Here is a 22,801-nt window from a genome sequence, read left to right as displayed (position 1 = left end):
TAGTGGATGGGAAAACACGCACTTTCCCACCCGTTAAAAACATAGAAAACGTCCAGGTTTTGATCTGCAATTTATTGTGCCAGTCGGGGTGACCGTGAGGCACAGCTACCTAGATTTACAGTAAAAAAAAAAGATAGAAACTAAGGTAAATTAAAGAGGGAGCTGAAGGTGCCAATCCAGCGGAAATGAACAGCGGACATTTGCCGTGGAGATTTAAAGGTCCAAAATATCGGGAATTATCGCGTTTGCTCGCTGAATTTCATCAAAAGTAAGGCATTATTGACTTACTTTTGATGGCATTCAGCGAGCAAACTAAGATGTTTGACCACTCTATATTTGTTTTCATTGTACTATACATTATGATTACATCTTTCTGCAGCTTCCCCTGGATAAAGAAAATAACTGGTGCAGTCAGTCTTTGACTAAACATCCTGCTGTAGCAAGATACTCATAAATTGTTTCTCTCACGGCACGGGAGTCCCTGAGCTTCCTGTAGCCTGTCACTTTAATCCTTCTCACTCTCACTTTGACCACTTTGTCCTTGCACTGTTCCAATGAAGCCCAGCATAAAAGGATGTACAGCACCTCGTTTTCTGGACAAGCAAAGAATTCAATAAAATCAGATGTAATGAGGTGGATGGTCACAGTCTTTTTCCCAGCATAGGAGAGTCTAAAACTTGAGAGTATACTGTAGGTTAGAGTTCAGAGGAGAAAACATGCCTGAGTGGCAAGATTTTTCACGCAGAGGGTGGTGGGCATACGTAATGAACTGCCAGTCACAATTACAATACTTCAAAGATATTTGAGGCCGATGTGAGAAAAGTCAGATGGGAATGGGAAGGAGAGTTAAAATGGTTAGCATCTGAGAGATCATACAGACCTTGGCGGACTAGGCACAAGTGTTCTGCCAACTTTAGCTATGCTATTTTGCATCATTGTAATGGAGGAAATTATAGCTTATTGGCTGGAACAATTTGTCATTTTGCATGTCAAATACATGTAGAAGCAATAATTGGGATATTTGCAGACTCAGAGACACCATCCCCACAACACCAACGTTGGGTGTCTGGGTTCTCAGTCCTCAGAAGACCATCCATGTGAATTGCTTTATCCCAGCAAAGTTGTCCGAACCTTCAGAGGTGTCCTGTCAGTTTCAGTGTGTTCCCATTGTAAATACGTAATTCAGCAGAAGCATTTTGTCAGATGCAAAATATTGAAGTAAACAATGTCATCATTGGAAGCCTGAATACCTTGTGAGTTCTGAAATGAAGCAGGGGGTCGACAACTATTGAGCTTACTTTGATTTGCAGGAGAGAGAGAATTCAGGAGTTGCGAGAGTGAATGACCACACAGACCATCAAATGTTTGCTAAATCTATGTTGGGAGGATGTTTGAAGTCATCATATGTTCCAGGAGAATGGGATGCGCCCAGCTGAAAGGTTCTGTTCCTTGTTGTGAAATTACACCCTCTGCCTCTGCCTCTGCCTCTGCCTCTGCCTCTGCCTCTGCCTCTGCCTCTGCCTCTGCCTCTGCCCCCCCCTCCCCCCCCCCCCCCCCCCCCCCCCCTCCCCCCCCCCCCCCCCCCCCCCCCCCCCCCCCCACACACAACCGCACGTTGGGGGTACAGACCCAACAGGTCTGCACTTGGTCTAGTTACACCTAAATTCTTCAAGGTTAGAAGCAAAAGGACATCTTGAAGAAATGCGATTCCTCCTAATAGATAAACCAGACCAATTCGTAACGAGTTGGTCTCCATTTATTGACTTCTTGGAAGCTTATGGTGCAACAGAATCGTAAAAACCAACTGTTTCTTGTCTGGGTGAAAGGTGGTCAAGAATACAAATACTCATCTCCCATCTCCTATTTTCAATTCTTTCTCCTCTTTTTTCTCTTTTACTTTTCTCCCTCACTCTCTTTCTCGTTTTGTTGTTTTTTTTCTTTCTTCTCACACACTACACGTTTTTCTACTCTTTTACCTAGTCTCTTTTTCTCTCATTTGTAAAAAAAATGAAGCTGTACATAGAATGTAACATGCCAACATATATTTGGCACCTGAAAAAAGGTACCACTGTATTGTACTTACTTATAATAAATAAAATTAAAAAAAGCAAAAAAAAAAGCAAAAGGACTGTTGAAAACAAAACATTAGTCCCAAACACAATAAGAAAACGAGTCCATGGTTGTCACTAGTGTTCCCCCAAGGATTAGGGTTGTGCAGGATAGACAATAGGTGCAGGATTAGACCATTCGGCTCTTCAAGCCAGCACTACCATTCAATGTGATCATGGCTGATCATCAACAATCAGTACCTCGTTCCTGCCTTCTCCCCATATCCCCTGACCACTATCTTTAAGAGCCCTATCAAGCTCTCTCTTGAAAGTATCCAGAGAACCGGCCTCCACCACTCTCTGAGGCAGAGAATTCCACAGACTCACAACTCTGTGTGAAAAATTGTTTCCTCCCATCTCCGTTCTAAATGCCTTACCCTTATTCTTAAACTGTGGCCCCTGGTTCTGGACTCCCCCAACATCAGGAACATGTTTCAATAGACATAAGGTGCAGGAGTAGGCCATTTGGCCCTTCGAGCCAGCACTGCCATCCAATGTGATCATGGCTGATCATCCCCAATCAGTACCCCATTCCTGTCTTCTCCCCATATCCCCTGACTGCTATTTTTAAGAGCCCTCTCTTGCTCTCTCTTGAAAGCATCCAGAGAACCTGCCTCCAACGCCCCCTGAGGCAGAGAATTCCACAGACTCACCACTCTCTGTGAGAAAAAGTGTTTCCTCATCTCCATTCTAAATGGCTTACTCCTTATTCTTAAACTGTGGCCCTTGGTTCTGGACCCCCAATATCGGGAACATGTTTCCTGCCTCTAGCGTGTCCAAGCCCTTAACAATCTTATATGTTTCTATGAGATACCCTCTCATCCTTTCTAAACTACAGAGTGTACAAGCCCAGCTGCTCTATTCTCTCAGCATCTGACAGTCCCCCCATCCCAGGAATTAACCTTGTAAACCTTCGCTGCACTCCCTCAATAGCAAGAATGTCCTTCCGCAAATTAGGGGACCAAAACTGCATACAATACTCCAGGTGTGGTCTCACTAGGGCTCTGTACAACTTCAGAAGGACCTCTTTGCTCCTATATTCGATTCCTTTTGTTATAAAGGCCAACATGCCATTCGGTTTCTTCACTACCTGCTGTATCTGCATGCTTACTTTCATAGACTGATGTACAAGGACCACAGATCCCGTTGTACTTCCTCTTTTCCCAAATTGACGCCGTTTAGATAGTAATCTGCCTTCCTGTTTTTGCTACCAAAGTGGATAACCTCACATTTATCCGCATTAAACTTCATCTGCCATGCATCTGCCCACTCCCCCAACCTGTCCAAGTCACCCTGCATTCTCATAGCATCCTCCTCACAGTTCACACTGCCATCCAGATATGATATAATATACATCATAAACCATTGATGTATATTGTATCCTTGACGTTTCACGAACCCATTAGTTACAGGAGAGTAGCTGCCCCCGATGGTGTTGGACTTAACGCCCCTGTGACTCATGTGTAGTTAAACTTGGCCCGATCACCAGAAAGGCCACTCTCTGTCCCAGAGTCACGAATTTGGGTGTGTTCCTGACTGTTTGCCCTTCTCACATGCTTTCAACGGCATTGACAACGTGGAGCCATTAGCAGGCCAGGAGAGATAATTGACATTGTTTCTCTGGGCGTGTGTTTTTATCTCTGGTATATCTCACCCTACCGATGCAACCAGCGATTTGCGGAGAAGCAGCAGGCGGTGACAAGAGAGTGGGGAGAGGAGAGGGTTGTTGCTGAGGGTAGTTGTGGGGACTGCGAGCGCCGCGTTGTTTTGTACTTCTGACTGACGGGGTCTGTGGAGAGGGGAAGTATAGCGGTGGGAGGGGGAGGGAGAGGGGCCAGGGAAGGGGGGGAAGGAAGAAAGAGAGGCAAGGAGAGAAGCAGAGACAAAGGGAGAGAAGAGAAGGAGGTAATAGAGAGCGGGAAAAGAAAAGGGAGAGTGTAGGAAGAGCGAAGAGAAGGAGGGAAGGAGAGAAGGAAAGGCAAAAGAAACGGAGAGAGGGAAGGAAAGACGAAAGGAAGGGAGAGAGAGGGAAGGAAGGAGTGAGAGAGGGGAGGAAAGGTGAAGGAAAGTGTGAAGGAGTGAGGGGGAGGTAAAGCAAGAGGGAGGGAGAGAGTGAAGGAGTGAGAGAGGAAAGGGAAGGAAGAGAAAAGAGGAGTGAGAGAGAGGAAAGGAAAGGCGACAGGCAGCGAGAAAGGCGACAGGCAGCGAGAGAGGGAAGAGGAGAGGAGAGAGGGAGAGATGGAGTTAAGCGGGGAAGGGGATGACGCGCAGGGGACAGGGGGCATGGTGTTGCCGCTGCTCTACAGCGCGGTGGCGGTGGCGTTGGGCGGCGCGGTGCTGCGCTTGCTGCTGAGGCAGGAGCTGGAGCCGGGGCTGGCGGCTGCGCTGCGGCTGCTGCTGGCCCTCTTCAGCCAGCCGCTCTGCTCCGTGGCCATGCCCGGCTACCCCGGCCTCTGCCTCTTCTCCCTCGCCTGTCTGCTCGCCTACAGCCGGCTGCCCGTGCCCCAGCTGCTGCCCGTCCAGGGCAAAGCCATCCTCATCACAGGTAAGCTGTGCCCGTCCGCAGCCGCGCCACTCTGCTGCAGAACAACCCACAAACTAACTCTCCGTGTGGGTAGGAGCTGCAGATGCTGGGTTACACCGAACATAGACACAAAATGTGTAACTCGGCGGGACAGGCAGCACCAAACTTTCTGTCGGCGCCTGCAGTTAGCGCGACTGAAGGGCGAGCGCAACCCTGATACAAGAGCGCTCTGTGATCACTGACATGCACGGGATTTTGTTTCCCCTTTTACATTATTTAGCTGTTGATTTAAACGATGTCTCCACATTCGGCCAAGCTGAGAACACAGTGAAGACTCGTGGAGATGTCTCCCAGCCACAGACCCTGTAATGCCTGTACATTCCTGTCATCTTCTCGGCATCTTGTCTTTTACATTTCTGTTCCATCTACCTCTAAAGTGTGATTGCAAAGTCTTCATCCGTATCTTTATTTTCAACTATTTTTTGATTTTTCATTCCTTCAATCCGTAGCGTGCGTGCGGTATCAGTTGACTATTTCTCGACAATTTGCTCATGGAGGGTGTGCTTAGGTGTGTCAATACTAGACGGGAATGTTTGTAAGAGAAGAATTTCACTGTGCGTTTGCACTTTGGACGCGTGACAATGTAAACACACATTGGAAAAGAAACAGGGTGGCACGGTGGCGCAGGGGCGGAGTTTTTTTTACAACGCCAGAGACCTGGATTCCACCCTGACTCTAGGTGCTGTCTGTAGTTTGTATGTTCTCCCCGTGACCGCGTGGGTTTTTTCTCCGGTAGCTCTGGTTTCAAGCAGGAGCTCGGGTTTCCTCCCATATTCCAAAGATGTATAGGTTTGTAAGTTAATTGGCTTTGGTAAAATTTGGAAATGATTCCCAGTGTGTAGGATAATGTTAGCGTACGTGGGCTGAAGATCCTATTTCCGTGCTCTATCTCTGAACTAAACGAAATATGTATTATGTGTAAACAGTTTCCCGCATTATAAACTGACTACTTTTTATTTTTCCAATTTAGGTAAACATGTGCGTTTTTATTTACTACTGAGCAACTGGGATAAAATGTAAAAGCAAAGGACTAGGTTTTGTTTACAGTCAAAATAAATTTATGTTAAATATTTAAATTCAAGAGAGAGTTAGATATAGGGTGATTTCACTAAATGTCAAATGAGCGTAGATCCCCCCCCTCACGTGACCGAAAATTTTAACTGGAGGACATATGTCACATCGGTACATGTAAGTGAATGGGGAAACACGGAGTACTGATTTTGGCTGATCAGCCATGATCATATTGAATAGGTAATTACAAGAGGGAACTGAAGGTAGAAAACAGCGGAAGTGAACAGCCGACCTACTCCTGCACCTATTTTCTATGTTTCTAAATTATAGAATAAAAATGGAGTCTGCTACAATTTGTACTCTCAGAGCCTGTGGAAATTTCAGAGGTTTATATCAGTGCCCCAGGTCTTTGTCACTGATCAATGCATTTGGAGGCTTAAGAGATAGACATATATGTTTTCAATTGATGATACAATAATCATTTAACTATATCCAAGGTGGAATTAGCTACTTGACTACCACTCTTTGTCACAAATGTAGCAGGGAAGTCTGGATACAGATGGTCCTTGCTTTTGTTCCCTGTTAAACTAACTCTCTGTCGAGAGACGCATCTTGATCTGATTACTGAGCATAATTCCAGTAGACCACCTCCCCCACTTTAAGTTTGCAACACCAAAAATATGTACAATTTAATGAAAAGCTGCATTCTCAAAGCACTCAAATGTAATGTTCCTTATGATTTTATTTTATTTTTAGCGTGTCTGTTATCAGAAATCACACTTCACTACCATAGCTGGCAAAATGTGTAGGAAGGAACTGCAGATATTAGTTTACACCGAAGATAGACACAAAATGCTGGTGTAACTCAACTGGACAGGCAGTCTCTCTGGATAGAAGGAATGGCTGATGTATCGGGTCTCCACCCATCCAGAGATGCTGTCTAACCCACTGAGTGATTCCAACATGTTGTGTCTATCTTCGGTACTAGCTGGATGTGGTTTGGAAATCTGCATCTGTGCATTGTACCGCAATCTACCCTTGACACTTAAATAGTTTGCAGCAATGTGTGACCATAGCTTATTTCTTGAATGGCAGATGGAGTATTGCTTGCTTAAATGTTTTCATATCAAGCTTGTTAAATAACATCTTTTAAATATAAATCTCAACTCAAAGTAACTGCTTCTTGCGGAAGTTTATGTATTCGGCTAGCCTTCTTTGCCTGCATTTCTAGAGCTTCTTCAGGCAGCTCATTCCAGTTATGGGCTACCTTCTGTATGAAAAAAGTTGTCCCTGAGGTTCCTCTGAAATCTCTCACCTTAGCCTATGCCTTCTAGTTTTAGAATCCTTCACCCTGGGAATAAGATTATAAGCGTTCACGTTATACATGTCCTTCATGATCTGTACACCTCCATTTGGTCACCTCTCAGCCTACGCTCCAAAGAAAAACATTCCACCTCATCCAACCTCTCCCAAAACACCCGTCTGAAAACCTTGGTGACATGCTGGTGAATCTCTAATTCATCCTTTCCAAACTAATGACAGATAATGCATTGCGAGAAAAAAAGAAATACTCCACAGGCATTTAAGTTTTCTGGACTGGGAGCAGTAGGTTTGGGAGAAGAATTCCAGGAGGGCATTGGTGTGAGATGAAGTTAAACATAAATCGAGATAAAACCATGGAGTTAATTTTCACTAAGGTGATGCTAAAGTATTCTACTATTACCCTTTAATTTCCGTACTCTTGCCATCTTGGGACGATCTCAGGACCGAAGTGATTGAAAGGTTGGTCAGAGTAAAAAACGTTTTTGAATGCAAGGATCAGTTAATGCTAAAATTTAATTGCAGTAAAACTGATATCATGATAAGTGTCATTACTGGTAAACTGCTTTATAAAAAAAAAATCCAGTTTGTGTATTTTCAGGAAGAGATTTTTTTAAAGGATTTCTTTCTAGCCTTTTGGGAATGAATCAAGGGTCAAGAGTCAGGAGTGTTTTATTGACACATGTTCCAGATAGAACAATGAAATTCTTACTTCTGCATATTGAATCAAGGCATCTCACAGAATGCACTATAATTGGCATAATCAATTGGTGCCATAATCTTGCAAAACCATTGTCACTAATCGATTCCATTGTCTAAAAGTCAAACATTTTTATCCCCCATGGACTGGGGTGGAAGATTGCAACCTTCATGTGGTCCGCCCTGTTTCGACTAATGCAATCAACTCAACGTGCACAAACAGAAGATCAAATAGAACAAGTTGTCCTACAACTTTAGGCTGTGCACGCCACACAAAAGAAGATTTCCCCCATGGACTCACCCCTCTCTGCTCAGTCACATCTAGTCCTTCATCTCTCCAGGATGGCTGTGATTCTTTGGTCTAACTTCTTAAATTCCACAAATTAAATCATAACATAATTGATGGCAAAGCTTTGTGAGGTGAGGACATAAACTCTGGTTCTCTCTTCCTAAACCTCTTTACTTATCTGCCTAATTATCTTCCTTTAAGAAGCTCCTTAAATCCTGGATATTACCACTATTTCACTCACTGCCTGAAGATCTTATTCTATGGCACTGTGCCAGTATGCCACTTGTCATATTGCTAATTATGAAGGCAAATAACAGAGGTGGAGCTACAATCAAACCATCCTTTATTAACGATACTCAACTAAACTAATAGCATCATTGTATATAGATACAAACATGTTTTAAGTTACACTAAATGCTATGTTCAGTTCTTAAAGTACTTAACTCACTTAAGCACTGCATTGATGCCCAAATTCTACCAGAGAGGGTAATGTTTTCTCATTCATTGTCCAATTCCAAAATTTGGAACTTAATTGGGTTCCTGAAACCTTGTAACCATTACACCATTGTCTGAAAGATATGAATGTTACCATTAGCTAAACTCTGGCTATCTGATGTGGTAGGATGGAGGTAGGGAGATGGGTGTTGGTGGGAGATGGGCATTTCTGGTACAAGAGAAGAGTTGGTGAAATGTGAAATGAGCTGATGCCATTCTTACGGTTTGTGCAGAATCTTTCTCAACAGATGGGGACCAAAGCAAGTGTTACTAATGAGACAGTTTAATTTGCGTTATTTAATTTTCAGTTGACTGCTGCCAACTGTCATGATAAATTAATGATTAAGTTGCAGTTATGGAAGTTGTCAAGGGGCTACTTACTGAGCAGGGATATCAGTGAAACAACAAAACACAACGTGGCCACAACCTGATTCAGCTGTACAAATTTCAGCTATTTCATTTGGACAGCGACATAGTTCAGCTAACGTAAATGGATGTGCTCAGAATCCCTAACATTATGATTGTTAAACGGAAACCTACAGGTAATGGATCTGGTTCCCACTTCAGGAACATCCAAAATAACGGCAGGCAAGTGCTAGAAATGAGTGGCACAGTGATAAGGGGTGTCTCTTCCATGTACAACTTCCATGTACTCGTCAAATGTCTTTTGAATATTATTTATTGTACCTGCCTCAACCACCTCCTCTAGCAGCTCATCCTTATAGGGATGGGTTGCACTTGAACCCGAGGGGAACCAATATCCTGGCGGGGAGATTTGCAAAGGCTACTGGAGAGACTTTAAACTAGAATGGTTGGGGGGGGGGGGGACTCAAATAGAGAAAGCTAGTAGACAGTGTGTGAGGCAGGAGGCAGAGAAGGGAAGCACTCAGACCCAACATGTAGGGGAGAAAGAAGAAAAATATAATAAACAGAATAAGAGGTGGTGGGTTTCTTAAATGTGTGAGCAGAGAGACAGTGGGGTGTAAATTGAGGGTAGAAGCAACAGGTAGCAAGGTGAAAAGTAAAAGTGGCAGGCAGACAAATCCAGGGCAAAATTCAAAAAGGGCCACTTTTCAACATAATTGTATAATAGGTAAGAGTGTTGTAAAAACAAGCCTGAAGGCTTTGTGTCTCAATGCAAGGAGCATTCGTAATGTGGATGAGTTGAATGTGCAGATAGTTATTAATGAATATGATGTAGTTGGGATCACGGAGACATGGCTCCAGGGTGACTAAGGCTGGGAGCTGAACCTCCAGGGATATTCAATATTCAGGAGGGATAGACAGAAAGGAAAAGGAGGTGGGGTAGCGTTGCTGGTTAGAGAGGAGATTAACGCAATAGAAAGGAAGGACATTAGCTTGGAGGATGTGGAATCGATATGGGTAGAGCTGCGAAACTCTAAGGGGCAGAAAACGCTAGTGGGAGTTGTGTACAGGCCACCTAACAGTAGTAGTGGAGTTGGGGATGGCATCAAACAGGAAATTAGAAATGCTTGCAACAAAGGTAAAACAGTTATAATGGGTAACTTCAATCTACATATAGATTGGGTGAATCAAATTGGCAGGGGTGCTGAGGAAAAGGATTTCTTGGAATGTATGCGGGATAGTTTTCCAAACCAACATGTAGAGGAACCAACGAGAGAACAGGCTATTCTAGACTGGGTTTTGAGTAATGAGGAAGGGTTAGTTAGCAGTCTTGTGCATGGCCCCTTGCGCAAGAGTGACCATAATATGGTTGAGTTCTTCATTAGGATGGAGAGTGACATAATTAATTCAGAAACAATGGTTCTGAACTTAAAGTAAGGTAACTTTGAGGGTATGAGACGTGAACTGGCCAAGATAGACTGGCAATTGATTCTTAAAGGGTTGACAGTGGATATGCAATGGAAGGCATTTAAAGACTGCATGGATGAACTACAACAATTGTTCATCCCAGTTTGGCAAAATAATAAATTAGGGAAGGTAGTGCATCTGTGGATAACAAGGGAAAGCAGCCTACCAGAGGACAGGGAGAAATTCAGAGTCCAGCAGAGGACAAAGGGCTTAATTAGGAAAGGGAAAATAGATTATGAAAGAAAACTGGCAGGGAACATAAAAACTCACTGCAAAAGTTTTTATAGATATGTGAAGAGAAAAAGATTAGTTAAAACAAATTGTATGTCCCTTGCAGTCAGAACCAGGTGAATTGATCATGGGGAACAAGGACATGGCAGACCAATTGAATAACTACTTTGATTCTGTCTTCACTAAGGAAGACATAAATCAGAATCAGAATCAGAATGCTTTATTTTCATTGCATGTGTCACATACAACGAGATTACTGTGTCTCTCCATTTAAAAGAACTTCAAACATTCACATACTCATACTTTTTACACTCCCTCCCTCCCTCCCCAAACCCACCCATGGATACACATTTACATAAATTAACACTGTCTCCCCCCCCCTCCCCCCCCCCCTCCCCCCTCCTTCCCCATAACCCGCTCCTGAGTTCCGTTCCAAGATTGCTGATGGGTAAAAGCTGTTCTTGAGTCTGGCAATGCGTGACTTTAGCGACCTGCACCTTTTCACTGAGGGCAGCAGTGTGAAAAGGTGGTGACGAGGATGTGTAATGTCTTTCACGATATTACAGGTCCTGCTGCGGCATCTGGAGTGGTAAATGTCCTCCAGAGGGGGCAGGGGGAGTCCAATGATACTCTGGGCAGTTTTTATCACCCTCTGGAGAGCTGCTGTGTCAGCTGCTGAACAGTTCCCAAACCAGGCAGTTATGCAGTAAGTCAGTATGCTTTCTACCGAACAGAGGTAGAAAGACTCCAGCAGTTTAGCAGACAGATGGACCTTCCTCAGTGTTCTGCAGGAAATAATCTGCCGGAAATAGCAGGGGACCGGGGGTCAAATGAGATGGAGGAACTGAGTGAAATCCAGGTTAGTCGGGAAGTGGTGTTGGGTAAATTGAATGGATTTAAGGCCGATAAATCCCCAGGGCCAGATAGGCTGCATCCCAGAGTACTTAAGGAAGTAGCCCCAAAAAGAGTGGATGCATTAATGATAATTTTTCAAAACTCTTTAGATTCTGGAGATCTGAAGTTCCTGAGGATTAGAGGGTAGCTAATGTAACCCCACTTTTTAAAAAGGGAGGGAGAGAGAAAACAGGGAATTACAGACCAGTTAGTCTAATATCGGCAGTGGGGAAAATGCTAGTTATTAAAGATGGGATAGCAGCACATTTGTAAAGTGGTGAAATCATTGGACAAAGTCAGCATGGATTTATGAAAGGTAAATCATGTCTGACGAATCTTATAGAATTTTTCGAGGATGTAACTAGTAGAGTGGATAAGGGTGAACCAGTGTATGTGTTATATCTGGACTTTCAGAAGGCTTTCAACAAGGTCCCACATAAGAGATTAGTATGCAAACTTAAAGCACACAGTATTGGGGGTTCAGTATTGATGTGGATAGAGAACTGGCTGGCAGACAGGAAGCAAAGAGTAGGAGTAAACGGGTCCTCTTCAGAATGGCAGGCAGTGACTAGTGGGGTACCGCCAGGCTCAGTGCTGGGACCCCAGCTATTTACAATATATATTAATGATCTGGACGAGGGAATTGAATGCAACATCTCCACGTTTGCGGATGACACGAAGCTGGGTGGGGGGGGGGGCAGTGTTATCTGTGAGGAGGATGCTAGGAGGCTGCAAGGTGACTTGGATAGGTTGGGTGAGTGGTCAAATGCATGGCAGATGCAGTATAATGTGGATAAATGTGAGGTTATCCACTTTGGTGGCAAAAACAGGAAAGCAGACCGTTATCTGAATAGTTGCCGATAAGGAAAAGGGGAGATGCAACGAGACCTGGGTGTCACGGTACACCAGTCATTGAAAGTAGGCATGCAGGTACAGCAGGCAGTGAAGAAAGCGAATGGTATGTTAGCATTCATAGCAAAAGGATTTGAGTATAGGAGCAGGGAGGTGCTACTGCAGTTGTACAGGGTCTTGGTGAGACCACACCTGGAGTATTGCGTACAGTTTTGGTCTCCTAATCTGAGGAAAGACATTCTTGCCATAGAGGGAGTACAAAGAAGGTTCACCAGACTGATTCCTGGGATGTCAGGACTTTCATATGAAAGTGGACTGGATAGACTCGGCTTGTACTCGCTAGAATTTAGAAGATTGAAGGGGGATCTTATAGAAACGTATAACATTCTTAAGGGGTTGGACAGGCTAGATGCAGGTAGATCGTTCCCGATGTTGGGGAAGTCCAGAACAAGGGGTCACAGCTTAAGGATAAGGGGGAAATCCTTTAGGACCAAGATGAGGAAAACATTTTTCACACAGAGAGTGGTGAATCTGTGGAATTCTCTGCCACAGAAGGTAGTTGAGGCCAGTTCATTGGCTATATTTAAGAGAGAGTTAGATGTGGCCCTTGTGGCTAAAGGGATCAGGGGGTATGGAGAGAAGGCAGGTACAGGATACTGAGTTGGATAATCAGCCATGATCATATTGAATGGCGGTGCAGGCTCGAAGGGCCAAATGGCCTACTCCTGCACCTATTGTCTATGTTTCTACCCAGCTCCATCTGTGTGAAAATGTTGCCCCTCAAGTTCCTATTAAATCTTTCTCCTCTCACCTTAAGTCTTTGTCCTTTGGTTGTTGATTCCCCTACTCTGGGTAAAAGGCTCTGTGCTTCCACTCTATCTAATCTTATATACCTCAATAAGATCACCGCTCAGCCTCCTGGGATTCAAGGAATAAAGTCATAGCCTTTCCCTATAACTGAGGCCCTCAAGTCTGGGCAACACTATGATTGCTGAAATTATCCACACAGTGGCGCAGCGGTAGAGTTGCTGCCTTAAAGCGAATGCAGCACAGGAGATCCGGGTTCGATCCCGACTACGGGTGCTGTCTGTACGGAGTTTGTACGTTCTCCCCGTGACCTGCATGGGTTTTCTCCGAGATCTTCAGTTTCCTTCCACACTCTAAAGACGTACAGCTTTGTAGGTTAATTGGCTTGGTAAATGAAAAAATTGTCCCTAGTGGGTGTAGAATGGTGTTAATGTGCGTGGATCGTTGGTCGGCGTGGACCCAGTGGGCCTAATGGCCTGTGTCCACACTCGATCTCTAAAACTAAAAAAACTAAAGAAACATCTACAATTAAAATGCAGTCAATTAGTCAATGCAGTCAATGTTCTTTGGGATATCCTGGAAGGTTCTACTTAATTGCTGAGTGAAACCGTGGTCTCTTTTTAAGAACATCTTAAATAGGAGTCTATTTCTTTAATGCACTATCAATCAGACGAATACAAATCATTTATTTAATTGCATGTTTATGCTTGGAATAGAATGAGATTTTGTGTTATGCTGTAGAGTAGAAATTGCCCCATAGTTGTTTATGATATTTAAACAGATTTGCTGGTCACCCTAGTGCTGTAAGTGAAAGCAACATAAAGAGTGTGAATTTGAATTGTAAGGTCCCCAGGACAGTATTGCTGCATCTCCAGTAGTTAGGTTGTGCTGAAGACACTGTAACGTGCAGTCCAGTGTTCCCTATTGATGTGTTGCAAGTTGTTGTCATTCAAAGCACACAGTACTGTCAGGTTTTAAGGTAGTTTACAAACAATATTCTTCCGAGGGAAGGCTGTCGAGTGAGCGTATGGTACAATGATTGTAGCAAGGTGGGAGAAACTTCCCAGAGGTTTCAGAGAAACCTGCATAGGACAGAGAGACTGTATAAACCAACAGAGCAGTGGTTCGTAACCTGGGGGTCAGGAATCCCATGGGGGGGTTCATTTGGGGCTTTATCGGGGGACATGAAGGGGTCATAAATAACATATCCATTTGTTAGGCCCATGTTTAGGAACCTAATGCCCATGTCCCACTTAGGAAATCTGAACGGAAACCACTGGAGACTATGCGCCCCACCCAAGGTTTCCGTGCAGTTCCTGGAGGTTGCAGGTGGTTGCCGGTAGTGGAAGCAGGTAGGGAGACTGACAAAAACCTCCGGGAACCACACGGAAACCTTGGGTGGGGCGCATAGTCTCCAGAGGTCTCCGTTCAGGTTTCCTAAGTGGGACAGGGGCATAATAACAAAGGTACATACCACTTACAGTATTTTGCTCGTGTATGCGCGTATGTATGCCAAAAAGGTTAAGAACCACTGCTCCAGAGCCACCGCCAAGCTAGTCCAGAGGCCCAGGACCACAGGCCAAGGAGGACAAAGGGGGACCCGGAATGGAGGGCTGCAGAGAACTAAGGGGGCGGGGGGACTGGACTCAGCATGGGGGGGTGTCCAGAACTAATGGGGGTGGGATGAAACCATTGGGGCAAAAACGCTACTTTGGAACTTTGTCATGGCGACACTTTGTTTGCCTAAGTATGCAAAACATAGCATCTTACTGTGCCAATAAATGTATCTCAATCTCAAGCAATAGGTTGCTGAGATGTCTCGAAAAGGATATGAGTGGAATGTCTGAATGCTTGCTCTTGAACAAGCCTGGACTGCAGGCAAGTCCCTGTACCTGCTTCTGTGGCCTGAGGGGAAAGTAGATTATTTTTTCCTCATATTGAGTGGGGAGAGAGGGTGACTTCCCCAATGCAGTGCTCAGCAGCAAACAGTGCAATGTGGCCGAGATCAGAAGAACAGCCAGGAATGATCCTGGAGCCTGGAAGTTGAGAGAGTCTCAGCAAAGCCATCATGGAATATCGGCAAGATCATATCGGTGGCTGCAGACGCTCAGAGGCCTCCCTGAGGAAAAACAATGCACTTTGGTTGTTAGACTTTTAAAATCGCAGCATCAGGGGAAATGTCAACTCATCGAGTTGGTAATGTCTGTTCTTTGAACAAGAGAGGGCTTTGAACTAAAAAAAGCAGTAAAATACTGGAAATGCTCAGCAGGTCAGGCAGCATATGTTCAAACAGTGTTAATGTTTTGGGTCAAAGATCCTTCATCGGAACCCTTTAGGCATTCTGCCAGACCTCTCATATCCAAACATAACACCCAATGATTGATGAGCCAAACACCAACTCATCAACTGTACAATAATGACTGGGTGCCTTGCAATTGAAATTCACATTATTTATGTAGCTTTCATGAACAGCTCTACGGTGACCAGCAATGCTGTTTTAACACCATGGCGCTGTTTTTAATATATTTTTAGTTCTCAGTTCCACAGCTTCCATGTGGCAGTGGCTAAAGTAATAACTGGCTCGGAACGTTGAAAGTTACAGTGCTACTTTCTTATGTCTGTAATCGTAGATATTTCCAATGGTACTCAAGGGTTGAACGCAGAGGGACCTAGGATTACAAGCACATAGTTTCCTTGAAGGTCAACAAAAATGCTGGAGAAAATCAGCGGGTGAGGCAGCATCTGTGGAGCGAAGGATTGGTGATGTTTCGGGTCGAGACCCTTCTCCAGACTTGAATAAAGTTTCCTTACAAGTGATTTCACAGGTAGACAGGGTGATGAAAACACTAGTAAGGGCACTGAATATAGAAGTTGTGATGTTATGTTAAAGTTGTACAAAGCATTAGTGAGGCCACACTTGGGGTATAGTGATCAGTTTTAGGAAAAGCTAGACTTTGTGGGACCCATTGGGTCCCATGTTCACACGGGAGGGCTGGCCCCCCAATGCAATATTCCACCTCTCCACCAATTCAAATATTAGTGGCCAGTGAGGGGGGGGGGGGGTGGCTTACTGGAGTGCTAGTATGGGTGTTGTTGGCTGAATGGACTGGTTTCCAGAGGGCTAGTATGGACATTGTGGGCCAAATGGATTCTTGGGGCGACAGCTCAGTCACTCAAGCCTGATGTGCTGGCATCTCACTCACGGCTATTCCTGGAAATTCCATTTCAAGCAGGGGGCAAGGCCACCAAATTCAAGTGCGGTTTCATTCCACTTCAAGCAGGGTGCAAGTCCACAAAACTCAAGTGCATTCTCATATCACCAAGCAGGGTGCAAGGCCACCAAATTCAAGTGCAGTTTCATACATCTTCAAGCAGGGTTCAAGGACACCAACCTCAAGTGTAGTTTCATATCACTTCAAGCATGGTGCAAGGCCACCAAATTCAAGTGCAGTTCCATGCCACCAAGCAGAGTGCAAGGCCACCAATTTCAAGTGCAGCTTCATACCACTTCAAGCAGGGGGCAAGGCCACCAAACTCAAGTGCAGTTTCGTAACATTTCAAGCAGGGAGAAACCACCATAAAACCACACAAAACACCACATAAACAACACACTCACAAGAATCCTCTGCACCTGATGAGCGGACAGGGACTCAGTAAGATGGCCAATCACAGCCGTAAGTGGCAGCATTTTATCTAAAATCAATATACAGTGCAAACAGGAAGTTGTCAAGTTTAGACTTTTAATCATTTGCCATTTCAAACCAACCACCGCCAACCATTTGCTGTGCTTTTTCAAATCAACCACATTTTCACTTTCAAACCACATTAAGGGCACTCAAGGTCAGTAAAACCACACTCACAGTTTAGTAGACATGTTTTCAGTGTTGTTCACAGCTCAGACTGAGAGATGTGTCCCTCTCGTTCCCCCATCATGCAGAGACTGACTGGGGCACTCAACACTTCTGGGTTTTTTCCCTCTGGAAGGGACCTGACCTTCAGGAGAGAGCATCTCAACCTTTTTTAAACACTAATAACTTTTTTATTTTTCATCGATGGGAACAATCCTCTTGTCCTGCACAGCGGAGGGGGACTCTGAGTAAGATGGCCAAAAATCACAGCCATAAGTGGCAGCGTTTTTCTAAAATCAATATACAGAACAACAGGAAGTGGTCGAGATCAGACTTTTAGTAACATCGATGCCATGAAGCTGGAATTAATGCAGAAATGATTTACAAGGATGTTGCCAGGATTCAAGGGATTAAGTTCTAGTGAGAATGGGCAGGCTAGGACTTTGTTTCTTTCAGCATTGGAGGGATGATCTTCTAGCAGTGTATACAATCTTAAGGGGCACAGATGGGGGGTTATGCCTATTTCTCAGGGTTGGGGAATTGAGTACTGGAGGGCATAGGTTTGTGAGGGGGGAAAGATTTAATTTTGCAACAGAGTATGGGTATGCATAAGGAACGAACTGCCAGTGGAAGTGGTTGAGGCAGATGCAGTAACAACATTTAAAAGACATTTGGACAGGTATGTAGATAGGAAAGGTTTAGGGAATATGGATCAAACATGGGAAAATGAAACTAGTTTAGGTGGGCATCATGGTTAGTTTGGATGAGTTGGGCCTAAAGTCCTGTTTCTGTGCTGTTCGATTCTATGACTCGACATCTCCAAGACAAACAGGTTGAGCATGCATCAGCTTTTGTTTCCATATATCTATTTTCCTTCATCAGAGCTTGAATTGCTGAATACTTCCAATGTTTTCTATTTTTACCGAAGATTTCTAGCATCTGCAATTTTTAAAAGATTTATAAAAATCTTTACAGGTAAGCTTTAAATCTATCTTTGTTGGGACAGGTGGAATTCTGTTTATGGATGAAACCTCACGGTGAAGTCCAGAAAGTGTACATGAAGCCTAGAGTTGAACAAGAGACATTGGGTATGGTTGGAGATGGAATATTACATTAACCTTTGTCCCAATAAAAATGTTTCTGTGAATTTTTCATCAAGAAATCCTCCTTGCCAATATATAGGATATTGTATCTATGTTCTGAACGAGACTCAATGTCACAATTACTCATAAGGTCATGTGTTGGGAGCAGAATTAGGCCATTCGGCCCATCAAGTCTACTCCGCCATTCAATCATGGCTGTTCGAAATGTGTAAGAAGGAACTGCAGATGCTGGTTTAAATTGAAAATGGACACAAAAAGCTGGAGTAACTCAGCAGGACAGGCAGGCGTTTCAGGTTGAAGATGGGTCTCGACCCGAAACGTCACCCATTCCTTCTCTCCAGAGATGCTGTGTGTCCCGCTGACTTACTCCAGCTTTTTGTGTCTATAATCATGGCTGATCTATATCTCCCTCCTAATCCATTCTCCCGCCATCTCCCCATAACTCCTGACACTCTTGGTTATTCATCTCAGACGACGCTTTCCTGATACTTTTCCTTTTGAAGTCATTTTTTTCCCTTGTATGTTATTTCTGAAAGCTGGTGTCTCCAGTGCACAAGCCCTGTTTCCTGTAGAATTCACAATATGCCTTGTTTCTGTCATAAAACAGGATGTGATTCTGGATTTGGTCATGCACTGGCAAAATACCTCGATAAACTGGGCTTCACTGTGTTTGCTGGAGTTCTGTACCTCGATGGGCCTGGTGCTCAGGATCTGAAAATGTGTGGGTCAGACAGGCTCACGGTGCTCCAGCTGGATGTTACAAGTTCGGAGCAGATAGCTGAAACCTTTGAGCATGTAAAAGCTCAGCTAAAGAACCGAGGTTAGTGACGAATATATTTGCAAATTCTGGGTTTGGTCACTGTGTGCTAATACCTCCACCAATGTAAAGCACTTTGGCCAACAAGAGCTGTTTTTTAAATGTGCTATAGAAATAAACGTGACTTGGCTTGACTTGACTTGGCTACAATTCAACATTTCTCTGCATTTCCATAGTTTTAATGCAGGCTTTGTTCCAAGTCACCATGTTCATGAGATTTGCACTTGCTTTAGTTTAGTTGAGAGATACAGCGCGGAAACAGGCCCACCGAGTCAGCGCCGACCAGCGATCCCCGCCACGAACACTATCCTACACATTCTACAGACAATTGACAATTTTGCCAAGCCAATTAACCTACAAACCTGTACTTCTTTGGAGTGTAGGAGATAATCGGTGATCCCGGAGAAAACCCAAGCAGGACACCTGGTGAATGTGCAAACCCGGCACTGACGGCACCCGTAGTCAGGATTGAACCCAGCTCTGGCGCTGTAAGGCTGTAAAGCAGCAATTCTACCGCTGCGCCACTGTGCCGCCCACTGCCCACTTGCCTTCAGATACATTTTAAAATTGGATTGGAAAGAAATACATGGAACTACATATTGTGGGATTGTAGATTGGATGTGGAAGGATCATAAGTACTGAGGAGTTTGAATCTCTGTGTCTCCCTCTCGCCTGACTCTCATTCTGAAGAAGGGTCTCGACACCCATTCCTTCGGTCTAGCGATGCTGCCTGTCCCGCTGAGTTACTCCAGCATTTTCTGTCTATCTTCAGTTTATATTTTAACGGCCTCATGAAAATAAATGCTTTCACATTCAATTTGTAGTTCCATAGAAACATAGTCCCTGGTTCTGGACTCGCCCAACATAGGGAACATTTTTCCTGCATCTAGCTTGTTCGGTCCATTTATAATTTTATATGTTTCTATAAGATCCCCCTCATCCTTCTAAACTCCAGTGAATACAAGCCTAGTCTTATCAATCTTTCCTCATATGACAGTCCCGCCATCCCAGGGATCAATCTCGTGAACCTACGCTGCACTGCCTCAATCACAAGGATGTCCTTCCTCAAATTAGGAGACCAAAACTGTACACAATACTCCAGATGTGGTCTCACCAGAGCCCGACACAACTGCAGAAGAACCTCTCTACTCCTATACTGAAATCCTTTTGTTATGAAGGCCAACATTCCATTAGCTTTCTTCACTGCCTGCTGTGCCTGTAAGCCAACTTTCAGTGACCGGTGTACAAGGACACCCAGGCCTCGCTGCATCTCCCCCTTACCTAACCTAACCTAACCCCATTGAGATAATAATCTGCCCCCTTGTTTTTGCCACCAAAGTGGATAACCTCACATTTATCTATATTATACTGCATCTGCCACGCATCTGCCCACTCACTCAACCTGTCCAGGTCACCCTGCAACCTCCTAACATCCTCTTCACAGTTCACACTGCCACCCAGCTTTGTGTCATCCGCAAACTTGCTAGTGTTGCTCCTAATTCCTTCTTCCAAATCATTAATATATATGGTAAACAGTTGCGGCCCCAACACCGAGCCTTGCGGCACTCCACTCGCCACTGCCTGCCATTCTGAAAAGGACCCGTTCACTCCTACTCTTTGCTTCCAGTCTGCCAACCAATTTTCTATCCATGTCAACACCCTACCCCCAATACCATGTGCTCTAATTTTAGTCACCAGTCTCTCGTGCGGGGCCTTATCAAAGGTTTTCTGAAAGTCTAGATACACTACATCCACTGGCTCCCCTTCATCCATTTTACTTTTCACATCCTCAAAAAAATCCAGAAGATTAGTCAAGCATGATTTCCCTTTCATAAATCCATGTTGACTTGGACTAATCATTTTACTGCTATCAAATGCCCCATTATTACCTCTTTAATAATTGACTCCAGCATCTTTCCCACCACCGAAGTCAGGCTAACTGGTCTGTAATTCCCCGTTTTCTCTCTCGCTCTTCTTGATAAGTGGGATAACATTAGCTATCCTCCAATACACTTGTACCTAGGTACAGTGAAATTCTTTGTTTTTGCATACAATCCGATAAAATCATACTGCAGACCTCACCTAGGCAGTCCCTTCTGCATCGGTAGAAAGCGGAATAACATCCCGCAAAGAATTGGGATGGAGTCAGAAAGCAGCAGGAGACAGAAAACATTGTTGTTTGTCCTGTGGGCTTTGGAATAGTGGTTATGATTTAGGGCAGGGAATACATAAAGACATATGTGACAGGAATAATAATATCACGGGATCTATCCTTGCATAGACTAGCCAAATGAAATTTTGAGGAACCAATTAAGGTACAGGCAAGTTTAGATATTATACTTGGTAGCAGAGAAGGGTTAAATAATAATGTTGTTGGTCAAAGGATCTATAGGGAAAAGCTACAATGTAACATTAAGTTCAATCTGAAGTCAGATGCTCGATGTGAACTAAAGAAACTGTGAATGAATGCAAGCTAGTTTAACCATATAACCATATAACAATTACAGCACGGAAACAGGCCATCTCGGCCCTACAAGTCCATGCCGAACAAATTTTTTTCCCCTTAGTCCCACCTGCCTGCACTCGTACCATAACCCTCCATTCCCTTCTCATCCATATGCCTATCCAATTTATTTTTAAATGATACCAATGAACCTGCCTCTACCACTTCCACTGGGAGCTCATTCCACACCGCCACCACTCTCTGCGTAAAGAAGTTCCCCCTCATATTACCCCTAAACTTCTGTCCCTTAATTCTGAAGTCATGTCCTCTTGTTTGAATCTTCCCTATTCTCAAAGGGAAAAGCTTGTCCACATCAACTCTGTCTATCCCTCTCATCATTTTAAAGCCCTCTATCAGGTCCCCCCTTAACCTTCTGCGCTCCAGAGAATAAAGACCTAACTTATTCAACCTATCTCTGTAACTTAGCTGTTGAAACCCAGGCAACATTCTAGTAAATCTCCTCTGTACTCTCTCTATTTTGTTGACATCCTTCCTATAATTTGGCGACCAAAATTGTACCCCATACTCCAGATTTGGTCTCACCAATGCCTTGTACAATTTTAACATTACATCCCAGCTTCTATACTCAATGCTCTGATTTATAAAGGCTAGCATACCAAAAGCTTTCTTTACCACCCTATCTATATGAGATTCCACCTTCAAGGAACTATGCACGGTTATACCCAGATCCCTCTGTTCAACTGTATTCTTCAATTCCCTACCATTTGGCAATGGGATTTTGGAAACTACCTCAAAGATTATTGATTGAATATTTTGATTAAGGATACAGCATGGAAACAAGCCCTTTGGTTCACCGAGTACACGCCAAACTTTGATCACCATTTTCCATTAGTTTTTTTATGTTATCCAACATTCTCATCCATGCCCTGCCACTAGGGTTGATTTTACAGAGGCCAATTAACGTACAACCACCCATGTCTTCAGGATATGGGAAGAAACCGGAGGACCTGGAGGAAACCCACGCGGTCACAGGGAGAACATGTAAATTCCACATGGACAACACTCAATGTGTTTATGATGGTAGATAGTCAATAGCTAGCAGCTAAAGAAATAGTACAAGATTTAAAGCATATTTAAAACATAAAAGCACAATATGCGAAATGTGGTCCAACCATGGATTACAGGAGAAATTAAAGGTCATATTAAATGTAAGGAAAACCTTTATAAAGTTGCCAGAATAAACAGTAAACCTGAGCATTGGGAATGCTTTAGAATTTAGCAAAGGGACCCCAAGAAACTAATTTTACTCCAACATTTTCCCACCACCGAAGTCAGGCTACTGGTCTGTAATTCCCCGTTTTCTCTCTCGCTCCTTTCTTGAAAAGTGGGAAAACATTAGCTATCCTCCAATCCACAGGGACTGATCCTGAATCTATTGAACATTGG

At 44.0% G+C, this 22,801-nt stretch overlaps 1 protein-coding gene across 1 annotated transcript in view; it reads left to right on the top strand.

Annotated features, from left to right (window-relative positions):
* Positions 1-4,308: 4,308 nt before the first annotated feature.
* Positions 4,309-22,801, top strand: part of hsd17b2 (hydroxysteroid (17-beta) dehydrogenase 2) — a 35,788-nt gene continuing 17,295 nt past the window's right edge. The window contains exons 1-2 of the mRNA XM_055648935.1: positions 4,309-4,653; positions 18,682-18,894. Coding sequence (XP_055504910.1) covers positions 4,347-4,653; positions 18,682-18,894 — 520 coding nt within the window. The 5' untranslated portion in view covers positions 4,309-4,346. The remainder of the gene's footprint in view (positions 4,654-18,681; positions 18,895-22,801) is intronic.

Source organism: Leucoraja erinacea, chromosome 17 (assembly GCF_028641065.1).
Source record: "Leucoraja erinacea ecotype New England chromosome 17, Leri_hhj_1, whole genome shotgun sequence".
Classification (NCBI taxonomy): Eukaryota; Metazoa; Chordata; class Chondrichthyes; order Rajiformes; family Rajidae; genus Leucoraja; species Leucoraja erinaceus.
Note: the sequence above shows the minus strand (reverse complement) of the source record. Positions and strands in the feature narration are given on the sequence as shown.